The 12,091-nt window shown below is 40.0% G+C and overlaps 1 protein-coding gene across 1 annotated transcript in view; it reads left to right on the forward strand.

Annotated features, from left to right (window-relative positions):
- TADA1 (transcriptional adaptor 1) overlaps window positions 1-12,091 on the forward strand; it is a 23,815-nt gene continuing 11,724 nt past the window's right edge. The window contains exons 1-5 of the mRNA XM_022560056.3: window positions 1-283; window positions 4,682-4,773; window positions 5,036-5,101; window positions 9,442-9,539; window positions 11,013-11,222. Coding sequence (XP_022415764.1) covers window positions 210-283; window positions 4,682-4,773; window positions 5,036-5,101; window positions 9,442-9,539; window positions 11,013-11,222 — 540 coding nt within the window. The 5' untranslated portion in view covers window positions 1-209. The remainder of the gene's footprint in view (window positions 284-4,681; window positions 4,774-5,035; window positions 5,102-9,441; window positions 9,540-11,012; window positions 11,223-12,091) is intronic.

A 12,091-nucleotide genomic window follows, 5' to 3' on the forward strand; every position in this document is an offset into this window, starting at 1 on the left:
GGACCACGAAAACACCGAGTTTGGCTCAGCACTTTCTCTCCAGAAAGGCGGGCGGAGCCGAAAACCAAACAAACGTCTTCTCAGAGCTTGGGGGCGGGGCAGGCGGGAGAAGACGGAGCCTCCAGAACCGAAGCCTTCGCGGAGTTGGTTTTTCGGTTGCTGGTCGTTGTGGCCGAGGGGTCTGAGGTCGGGCTGAGACGTGGGGAGCAATGGCGACCTTTGTGAGCGAGCTGGAGGCGGCCAAGAAGAACTTGAGCGAGGCCCTGGGGGACAACGTGAAACAGTAAGAACTCCCCGGACGCAGCCTCCGGGTTTCCGCGCGGGTGCTCCCCCAGCTTCGGGCTGCCGACCCACTATGGAGTTGTCCCCCGCGGCCGCGAGGCCTGTGCAGCCCTCGCGTAGCGGGTGGCGGGGCCTCTGGGTTTCTCGGGCCCGGGAAGGGGCCGGCGGGCAACCTCGACTCACCCGGCTGGAGGGGCCGGGCCTCCCTGGTTCCCTCCGGAACCTCGCGGGCGCCTTCGCCCGAGGCTGTGCCCTGGGTGGGGCGGGAAAAGCTAACTCCACGCCTTCACGCCCAAGGGCCTGTTGGGCGACTGCGGCCCGTGCGAGGGTGCGGGACGCATGTGGCTGACTACCGGCCTGGTCTGAGCCGGCGCCGCGCAGGCGGCCCGCTCCCGAAGGGCTTCCTGGAGGCAGAGGCTTATTGAGCGCGGGTGTTGTGGAGGCACTGTCGGTAAGAGCGTGGACAGCAATTTCGGAAGGCAGACAGACCCTCCGGTGAAATAGTCACCGAACAATACTGCAGTTATAGTGATGATAGCAGTAGCAGACATTTACTGAACACCTTTTAAGCGCTCTAAATGTACTATCTCATCTAATCCTCACAACAGAGATGTGAGGTAGGTGCAATTATCGTTCCCGTTTGATAGATGAGAAGACTGAGATTTTGAGAGGTTAAGTAACTCTTCAAAGTCATGGCAGGATTGGGGCCTTTGCATCTGATTTCTGGCTCTGATACCTTAGAGAGGGTTGCAAAGGACCCCAGAGACTCTCAGACAGACTTTCACCCAGGTTATAGCAGGGAACCGAGTACACAGTGGGGTCAGATGCTGAAATGGCCGAGTGTAAAATCAATAACTCAATACAAGGCTGAAGTCATAGAAGGAACCCTCCGAGGCACAAGGTCAAGTTTGGAAATTTTCAAAACATTGTTATTACAATTTTATTTTTCTAAAATATAAGAAGCAAATTTTAAACGTTTAAAAGTATAAGTCTTGTGTTGTTGCTAGATGGTTTCTGTGATATTCTACACGTTTGCATTACTCAACAGACACTCACTTTGAAATGATGTTTCTGGAGAAGCAAGGTGTTTGGGGGATCTTTCTTTTTCTCCAGCACTTTCTCCTTCTCATCTTTCTACTTTTCATTATGACTGGAGATTGAAGTTACTTAACTTGGATGTCATACGTGATCTTTGGAGTTTTTCCTTCTTGTGAAATTTTGGGGTGGCAGAGTCTACTTTTCGTCCTTGCAAGATAGATATGCAGAATTCCCATGTAAGACTTCTTGGAACACTCATGGCCTAAATGGAATAACTAAGAACAAAATATAATTTTTAAAGATTATTTTAATAGTAGGAACGTTAATAAATCAAACTACAAACACTAGAATTAAAATTTAATCATCTAATCTGTTATTTTGGTATAATTATTTAATTTTTTGTAAACATTGATTCCCAAAGATAAAATGTTCTACCTAAAGTTATATTTTAATATTCATGTTGACTTTGTCTCTTTCCTTGCTTACTTAATTAAAAATTCTTAATTATTTTAATGAGTAAAATTGACAGCTTTTACTTTCATTAATTACTATAGCTTATTTTTGTAATACAGCTAAAATTTACACTTTTTAAGCACAAAAGACTTTTCACTCGGTTACATCTAAGATGCTTACAAATATTTGAAAATGAATGTTTCCATGTTACAATAAACCTGGCTTGTGTGTATAATTGATTGATTAGATGCGATGGTGAACTCTGTGATACCACACTCCTCACACAAGCTTGGGGTCGCCAGAAATGTTGGAGTTAGCATTTCCTGTTTGGTCTTTAAAGGTCAACACTGGCTATCAAACGTTGGTCACATAGAGCTGCCAAAGCTAATTTGGTGCGTCTTTAGCTGAATCTCCACTAACAACGCAATCAAAATATGCTTTTGTGCCAGGAACAGTTAATGGTACAGTGTTGTTCTCTATTAGTTTTTTCCATTCTCTCATTGTCTTTTCCCCCTTCTCCTTGAAAAGCGCTTCTTGGTTGAACAGTCTGTGATATTGCTATACAGTAATTTCTCACATTTCCTCCATGAGTAGTTAGCTTTGGTTTGTACAACGTGACCATTTAAATGTGGTCCTTGTTTGTAGGTAAAATATATAATAAGGTGTATAAGGAACTCAGATATGAGTTGCTTTCTATTTATGCAGTGGCCCTAATGTTCTTTATGTCAGGTTGTGTGCCCATGTCAGCTTGTAGAAAGAAATGAGCTTTGCTGGCTAACTCACTTTGTACAGTACTCAGTAGAGTTCTGGGTTCAAATGGGTGCCTAGTTTTTCGGATGATTTAGCCATATGTTATTTAATTTTCTTCAGGTATCTCAAGTGCTTCCTAGTCTGACCCATTTATACTCATCACCCATCATCCTCACCTACATAGAGGTTGACTAACTTTGTTTTTGGTATTTTTGAGGAAAACAGTCATTTGTCCATGGCTATACAGCAAGTTAATACAGGGACCAGGATTGGGGAGCCAGTCTTCAACTTGATAGCCAGTGTTGGCTATTTGGGCTAGAAAGTTTGCCACTGGAAAAGATAGACAGCATCATGTTGGCAGAGCCTTGCCTTAGTTCTGGAACAAGTTCATACACCAAATATAGATATATTTGCCTCTTTCTTATAAAATAGGAACACAGGGCTTTTAAAATAATGAAGTTTTTCTCATGTTACTATCTTCTTTTGTTGTATAAAATGGGATAGGAAAAGACTTCTGTTTTTCTGTGGAGCTTTATTTCATTTTTTAGTCGTTCTTTGAAAAAAAAAAGCAGGGGTTGGGGCATTTAAGTGTTTGATGTTGGGAAGTTATTATTGACTGCTGGGTGTGACTAGTCACGTGGAACATGGTGCCAGGCTGTAGAACTAACATGTTTTGCTGTTGAATGAAATGGGTCTTGGGAAGCTTTTAGACGCCACTAAAGCTACGGGTTTTCTCCGGTGTGGGGGGGAAGGGGGGGATGAGGGCAAAGCACAGGAACCCAGGCAATTACATATATACTTAGTCAGACTTAAGCTAGTCTACATATGGGAGAACAGGAGAAACCCTGCCATGGGTATAATAGGTCAGTGAGCGCATTAAACCATCTCGTTTAGGAATCGCTGCTTTTTTTTTGTTCTTTTCTGTTAGAAACTCAAATGAGCATTAGAACGTAGTTAATCGTGAATTGAAAGTGATTGTAAAACATACTAAGTAATTTTTAGCTCTGTTTCTTGAAGGAGGAGTAGCTTTCTTCAGCACGGAAACAAGGGGTGTGGATGTGAAAAGTAAAGTATTTTACTCCGATTTCTAATAATGTTGTTAAGGTATAAAAGATTGGATCCTTTTTTCCTACTAGTTAACTAGTAATTTTTATGATTAGTGGTTGGTTTTCACTTTTAAAACCACTAAGTTTCTCCTATGCTCAGGTATTTTTCTTTGTGGCGAGCTGTTTTAGAATCCCATTCAGCCAGGATAGATTAAAACTTGAGTTCATTTGAAAGGAAAGAGGTTGCCCAGAATTGGTATTAATGCCCATAAAATACATACACATTTTAAAATATAAATCTTTTTAAAATTGAGGTATAATTGACATATAACTGTATATTAGTCTCAGGGGTACAACATAATGATTCAGTATTTGTATATATTGCAAAATGGTTACCACAGTAACTCTAGTTCACGTCTCTCACCATACATAGTTTAAAAAAATTTTTTCGTGATGAGAACTTTTAAGATCCTCTCAGCAATTTTCAAGTATGCAATATTTGATAATTTTAATAATACTTTAAAATATAAATCTTAAGTGTAGGTTTCTGGTGAGCAGGTCTTTTAGAAGGGCAGCAGTGAGAAAGGAAAGGTACAGCAGTGGTTTTTGGCTGGTTGACTCATGAGTCTGATTCTATGACTACTGCTCAGTCCCTTTTAGGGAGGACTTTCCGTCTTCTGATGGTATTCTGACTCCTAAGTAGCTTAAACAACAGAGATTTATTTTCTCACAGTTCTGGAGTCTAGAAGTCTGACATCAAGGTGTGAGCATGGTTGTCTTCTGAGGCCTCTCCTCTTGGCTTTTGCCTGCTGTCTCTGTCTCTCTGTGTCCTAATCTCTTCTTACAAGGACACCAGTCACACTGGGTTAGGGCCCACCCTGACGACTCCATTTTTACTTAATTACCTGTTTAAAGGCCCTACTTCCTAGTACAGTCACATTCTGAGGTACTGGGGGTTAGGGCTTCAACAAATGAATTTGAGGGGAATACAGCTCAGTCCATAACACTAGGGAATGCAAAATTTCCTTCCTTCCCTGGGAGTTGAGGCAGATAAGGTGAACTTGGGGAAGAAGCAAATCCTGAGGCTCTTAATATTGTTTCTGCCTCTGCAGATACTGGGCTAACTTAAAGTTGTGGTTCAAGCAGAAGATCAGCAAAGAAGAGTTTGACCTTGAAGCTCATAGACTTCTCACACAGGATAATGGTAAAATAATTATCTGGGGAGTTATTTTACTGTTCTGAAGTTTTCCCAGATTTGCAATAAATTAAAAGTTTATTTAAAATTTTAAAAAAATTTTGGTTTTAGTGGTATGTAAGGTCATTTAAATAATGTGGATATTTAAAATTAAATGGAAAGGATGACAGAGTAGGGGATATCCAAAGTCCTTAAAAGCTAGACTGAAACAGTGGGTTCCTTATGTTGTAAATATTCTGTATTTGACTTGTGACAATCTTCCCTTTTTCAGTCCATTCTCACAACGATTTCCTCCTGGCTATTCTCACGCGTTGTCAGATTTTGGTGTCTACACCAGGTAAGGGAGTGGAAACACCTCCAGGGATGTCAGTCAGCAAAACCACAGAATGCTGGGCTTACTAGACTTTCACTTCCTTTAACAGACTTGTTTGCAAATGAAATGTTCTTTGAACTGCTCAGAAGAAGCATTTTATTGTGTAATACAGATTCTTCTGTAGAACCTTTTTAAAGCAGGTGATTTCTCTGTCCTTTCATTGACTTTTGGTCTTTACCCCCCATTCAGCTGGGTTTAGATTACTTAAATGAGAGGTGAGAAGGAGGGTAGGTGGTCAGGAGGAAGAAGCTGAGGAGTGAAGGGAGGGAATTTGGTGGTTAGGAGAGCGTTTCCTTAGATATAGGGAAGGTAAAGTACGTGGAGGGGAAACCACAGCGTATGTTGAGAACCTGGACTTTCTCCTATTCTTAATTAAGTGAGATATTAGCACCTGGAAGGTTGGAGCTTCAGCATGTGTTTGGCAAACTATTGGTGAAGAACAAAGGTAGTAATAGCAGCATGTTGGGGAGGTATGTGGATGCTAAGTCTGTCACTTCAACCTAAATAAATAGGTATAGACAGAATGATTCCTTTGTCCCTAATTTTTTGGAGCTTAAGTGGTACAAGTCCCCTCTTTCAATTTTATTTTAATCAGTCAAAAAAAAAAAACTAAATGCATTAAAACTTTGCCTCATGATAAAGCTTATCCTGGGCTCTTGTTAAAAACTTGAATTTACAGGTACCTCCTACTGTAGGTTAAATTGAAGTTTTTGTTGTTTAAAGGGCCTGTGGTGATTCTGATGATCATTTATTAAAAGCCCATGTTTATCTAGAAGTGACTAGTATTTTGTATCATCCCCCTCTGCTAAGCTCTGTTGTAAGATAGAGATTCAGATGAGATCTCCTAAAGGCTTGTTCTCCACACTCAAAGAAGTCGCCATTGGTGTGAAAAATAATAAACAGTGAGCGTTTGTTTACGGAGGTTGGTGTTAGAGAGGGAAGGCTGTTTTCCACCCCTCACCACACCCCTCACTGCACATTCTACACTGTGTCACATTTCTAATGTTTAATTTAAATAGAAATGGACTTTCGCCAGTTAGATCATAAAGATAATCCACTTCATTGTATAAAGTTTAATTTGATCAGAAAAGCCAACATTGTGAGGATTAGATCTTACTTTTTAGGTAGGTATATTCTAAAGTGGCACCCACCCAAAAAGTTCAGTGGGATGATCGGAAATAAAAACCTTGGTTGGGGCTTCCCTGGTGGTGCAGTGGTTGAGAGTCCGCCTGCCGATGCAGGGGACGCGGGTTCGTGCCCCGGTCTGGGAGGATCCCACATGCCACGGAGCGGCTGGGCCCGTGAGCCATGGCCGCTGAGCCTGTGCGTCCGGAGCCTGTGCTCCGCAACGAGAGAGGCCACAGCAGTGAGAGGCCCGCGTACCGCAAAAAAAAAAAAAAGTAAAAAAAAAAAATAAAAACCTTGGTTGATAGGAGTCAAGGGGCTTGGGTTCAAGTTTAGGTTTTGCCACTAGCTTAGATAATGTAGTTAATTATTGAGTGTTCTTAGCATCCACATTTATAAAATAGAGACAGTAATATCTACCCTGCAGGATTATTTAAAAAAACAAACAAACAGATGAAAGAACATGCAAAAAGTGCTCTTAAAAATAAAAAGTGCCAAACAAATACAAAGTGGTATTAGTATAAGTTTTGATATTAATTAAATAAAGCCTTTGATATTCTTGAATGTTTGTTGTTGGTTAAAAATAAATGAAGAAACATTGGAATTTAGAAATTATTTCTCAGACACCCAAAATGTCTTCCCTTAAAATGAACTTAATATTTGCTGGCAACAAAGAGGTGATTTCTATTAAAAGTAAAGTATAGAAATACAGGTTTTTATACTTTAATAATTGTGATCAGGTTGGTTACTGTTTTTCTAAGTCAGGCAGGAAAGATGCTTTTAATAATGTTATTTATTGAATACTGTAACTGCAGTGCCTTAGATGCTTTACGTGCATTATCATTAATCCTCACAACAACTCTTCAGAGGTATTAGCCTCTTTTTTATATGCTAGGAAACAAACTTCAGAGGAGAGAAAACAAAACAAAATAAAAACTTACCTGAGGCCCTCTTCAGCTAGTAAGTAGAAGTGTTGGATCCAAACCAAAATCTGACTGCTGCTGTGAAGCCCTCCTTCCTTGGGGTCAGAGTCCTTGCCATGCTTTGCTTCCTCACCCAAGGTATATTTGGCCACTCAGCAGCAGCATCGCCTAACATCGAGTTCCATTCATCAGGGAAATCATCTAAGATTGACCGGCCTTACCAGGTGTGGTCTAGGTGTGCCAAAGACACTTAAAGCGATGGAGAAGAGGAACTTGACTTCCCAAACAGTTCTTTTTTAGCTGAGGAACCAGGAAGATTTTTTCAAAGCTTTACGAACTCATTCTTCCAAAAACATCAAGATGAAATAATGTTTTGCTAGAATGATGGGTGATTTTTTTTTTTTCTTTTCCTAAAAAAATTCTTTGGGATATTTTTTTCAAGTGTACTGTAATGAGCTTGTATAACTTTTGATTTTTTTTTAAACACTAAACTATATATGTTCATGGTTTAAAAAAATATAGTACAGAGGGTCTTAGAATGAAAAGCTTCCCCCTCCTAGACCAGCGTGTTCTCAAAGACAACTGCTTTTGCTTTTTGTTCTTCTTATGGGACCTCAGTGGCTCCGTATAGTGTGCTGAAACGTCTTTCTGGATTGACTGGTTTTAAACATCCGTCTTGCCTTATTGCTCTGTGTTTTGTGAGATTTCCTCAATTCTTTCGTTCAGCCCTTCTGTCCAGTGCATTCTTTAATTCGGCAATTTTTGTAGCGTCTTCTTTTTGTTTTATGGATACCCATCTTCTCAAACTTCTCTGAGGATATGAATTAGAAATTATTCAAGTTCTTTGTGTTGCCTGAATTCTTTATCTCTAGGATCTCAATTTTTTTTTTTCAGTTTAGTCTTTCTTACCATGTTACAGCTTATCATCAAATGTCTGAGAATCCACATTTACGAATGAAGCATAAAACCTGGAGATTGTGCTTTAGAGTGAGCTGACGGGAGGCCAGCCATTACAGTGAGGTTCCTCAAATGCCAGCTGCAGAGAACTGTGCTCTAGGGTACCAACATTCATACCAGCTACCTCAGTAAATCCCAGAAATTTTGTTCTATTTAACTAGAGAAGAGTTCTCCATTCTCCTTTCCCTGCCACCTGTTTATACTGCACTGTATACAGGAGTGAGTGGGGCTGGTTTCATGGGGCCAGGAACTGTCCATGAACTTGGAAGGGCCTGCACTTGGTTTAGTGCTGTACTGTGGTTGTCTTGAAATTCTTAACTTTTGAGCAAGGGACCCTGCATTTTTGTTTTGTACTGAGTTCAGTCCTGGGGGTGAGGGAAGGGGTTTCTATGGATGACTTTTCAATATAGATCTTCCATTAATCTTGTTTTAAGCTGTACTATCCCTTCTGGTTCCCACTGCACTCACCTTCTCCAAATCCAGATTCTTTGTGGATATCTACTAGTCAGGTTTATTTACTTCCACCTATTTACCAACCTTGCCAACTTAGGTCACAGCTTCCAAGGGTCCGCTTTGTAAGTTGGCTCCTTTTTAGCCCATCTTTGAAATTTGTTGAGATCTCATCTTGGTCTGCCACTCGTTTTGCTTTTTATCTGTGTTCTGGATGTGTGCCATTTACTTTTTTTTTTTTTGTGGTACGCGGGCCTCTCACTGTTGTGGCCTCTCCCGTTGCGGAGCACAGGCTCCGGACGCGCAGGCTCAGAGGCCATGGCTCACGGGCCCAGCCGCTCCGCGGCATGTGGGATCTTCCCGGACCGGGGCACGAACCCACGTCCCCTGCATCGGCAGGCGGACTCTCAACCACTGCGCCACCAGGGAATCCCCCATTTACTTTTTTCTACTATCATATTTAGTAGGGTCTTGGAAGAGAGAGGAGACAAGTACATGTGCTTATTTCACCATCTTGAACTAGAAAACTCTGTCCTGCTTTTATAATACTACTGCTACTAGTAAGCAAACAAACACCCAGTAAACAATGAAAAATGTGAAAAACAAATTTGTCTTCCTAAAAGAACAATTTTGGTTACAGCTAGAGAAAAACATGTGATTTGAGAGAAGTTGTGTTTAGGGAAGGAGAATGTTTTGTTTAGAGAAGGAGAATGAGAGATCTGAATTTAAGCATTTGTTCATTTTCATCATTTGAGCATTTCATACTTTTTTAGCCTAAAGTGAAAACAAGCTTAGCAGTTATCAATTGTCATTCTTTTCTCTTATGATTGTTATTTTTCTGTCTTATAGAGGGTGCTGGATCTTTACCCTGGACAGGGGGTTCTGCAGCCAAACCTGGAAAACCAAAGGGAAAGAAAAAGCTTTCTTCTGTTCGTCAGAAATTTGATGTAGGTTGTTTAGTAGATCTTGGTAACGACTGATTTAAGCACTGGTGTGATGGAACTGGCTTTAGTTTTTTAATGAATATTACAATTCTGGTAGTAAAGTTGGAAAAAAAGGGCATGATTTGGGGAGAAAACGGTGTTATTATATTTGAATTTGGTGAAGAGGGTTTCAAAGATTGTGTCTGAATTTTTATTCCAGTTTGTTATTGTGTAATTATTAATATGTTATCATTAGTACCTAATGATTTTTCAGTAATTCAACAACTATGCCTGTGTCCTTTTTCCTCTTAAATATCTTTGTGGAATGAATAATGTTTCTCAGATTGAAGACTTCTGTTCCAAGGGTCCAGGAGGCCCAGAGGCCTCTGGCAGGATGCTGCTGACGCCCCACTAGGCCTTGAGCCTTCTGGGGATCCTCAGAGAAATCTTGAAGGCATTGGGCTATAAAAGTTGTAAACATTTTAGAATAACTTGCTTTTTTTTTCTGGTTTATATCCAGGGAACACAGTTTCCCAAAAGTATCCCTTTTATAGATTTGACTGGGTATTGATAGCTTTATTCATTAACATCAACAAATATTTATTTATTTCTACCTTGGCTCTATGTTTTAAGTCAAGAATATTCGATCTGGAGGGCATCAGTATCTCCAGAGAGGTATACTTGGTTTAAAAAAGCATGTTTGATATAAAATACAGTTTTATACTTACTTGGAAAATGGAAAAACAACAAGTATTGCTTTTATAGTACAAACTTCAAACAGGACAAGCCATATTCGCTTCAAAATCTTGTGAGTTGGGCTTAAGCAAAAGCTACTGAGGCATATCTCCCACTGATTATGGAGAATATAATTGGGCTATCAGCATCTCCCAGAGGAAGGCTGAGATTTTATGAGCGGAAAAGATTGGGAAAAACTATTTTTAAAGAAACTAATGACTGTGTCTTAGAAAGATTCTGTGTTGAGAGTTGTCAGTAGAAGATAATGGTAAGAGTTACACTACCCTACATTATCTTGGAATATTTGTTATTAGATCTGTTATATTGGTTAGCTAGGTTTTTTTAGGGCTTTTCTTAAGCATTAATTATATATTTTTATTTTCAGAATCTGCTTACTTACAAGTATACTTAAAATACTCTGACTTGTTTGAAAATAGTTTTATATCTTCTCCTTCTCCCCAGTTGTTATTTTTAGCACAGAGCCATATATTCTGTGATTACCGAGGTATTAATTGAATAGAATAAACTGCTATGCATAGTACTGTTATCTCCCATAACTCATGTCTTCATTATTACTCTGTAATGGGTGTGAATCTGTGATTAGTTGTGCATGAGTTTTTTTTGTTTTTTTTTTTAACTCTTGTGGTATAGTTTTGGTGGCATTAATTTGTGGGATCTCAGGTCCAATTCATAGGTCACTTTTGTTTGTGTCTTATTACTTGCCACATAATGAATAATTTTGAAAAGTTTTCTTACCCATAGCATAGATTCCAGCCTCAAAATCCTCTCTCGGGAGCCCAGCAGTTTGTGGCCAAGGATCCCCAAGATGATGATGACTTGAAACTTTGTTCCCACACAATGATGCTTCCCACTCGGGGTCAGCTTGAAGGGAGAATGATAGTGACTGCTTACGAGCATGGGCTGGACAACGTCACCGAGGAGGCTGTCTCAGCTGTGGTCTATGCAGTGGAGGTTGGTTTACTGGTGGCAGAAACACTCTTACAGATTGAATGTGACAAGCTTGTGTGAGTTATTCAAAGCTGGTACTGCAAGAAAAGAACTAAAATGTGACTCTGATCTCAGAATTGTCATCATTGAAAGTTGTTTTCTTTTGAGGGGAGAAACATCACAATCCAAACAATTGCCTTCAGTTAACAGACTAAACTTTTCAGAAAGGTTACTTGCATAACACTTTGGATGTTTAATTTCTCAACAAGGGGACAGTTTTTAAGCAAAAAAAAAAAAAAAAAAATGAGATTGAGAATCCTAAAGATTAAAATCACTTGATGTTGCTGTGGTACGGCATTTGAAGAGCATTATTAGACTTGGCATCTGAACTGTGGGATTCTTGTCTCAGCACACTCTTTCATTCATTCATTTTACTCATTTAGTTACTCGACAGAACATACACTGGGGTCTAGAGTGCACAGGTACTGACCGGTGATGCTGGGTCATTCCTTTCAATTCTCTGGGCCTCCGTTTCCTTGCCGGTACCTCAGAGATTATAATAGCTTTCTCAAGAAGTTATAAACATTGAATCATAAGTTGTACTATGAAGTCCTGACATGAGCTGATCTTATTGGTAGAATTGAAACATCATCCCTGACCCCAGCACCCCTGTTAATAAGGGTAGGCTGGGACTGGTTCTGTCTCTATTTTCGCAGACATTCTCTAACCCTCTCTTAGGTACTTGGCTCTCACAAGGGCGAAGAGATATTAAATACCTAACTTTCTGTTTATTTCCTATATATCTTTTGTTTATGTGGCTTTTGAGAGAGCCAATGTTCTTTTTATGCAAGGATTTTAGTAGATTGGGCACTATAACCAATATGTTCCTGATG

Source organism: Delphinapterus leucas, chromosome 1, assembly GCF_059928025.1.
Source record: "Delphinapterus leucas isolate spDelLeu-1000000601 "Yukka" chromosome 1, BTC_Dleu_Yukka2, whole genome shotgun sequence".
In the NCBI taxonomy this organism is placed as follows: domain Eukaryota; kingdom Metazoa; phylum Chordata; class Mammalia; order Artiodactyla; family Monodontidae; genus Delphinapterus; species Delphinapterus leucas.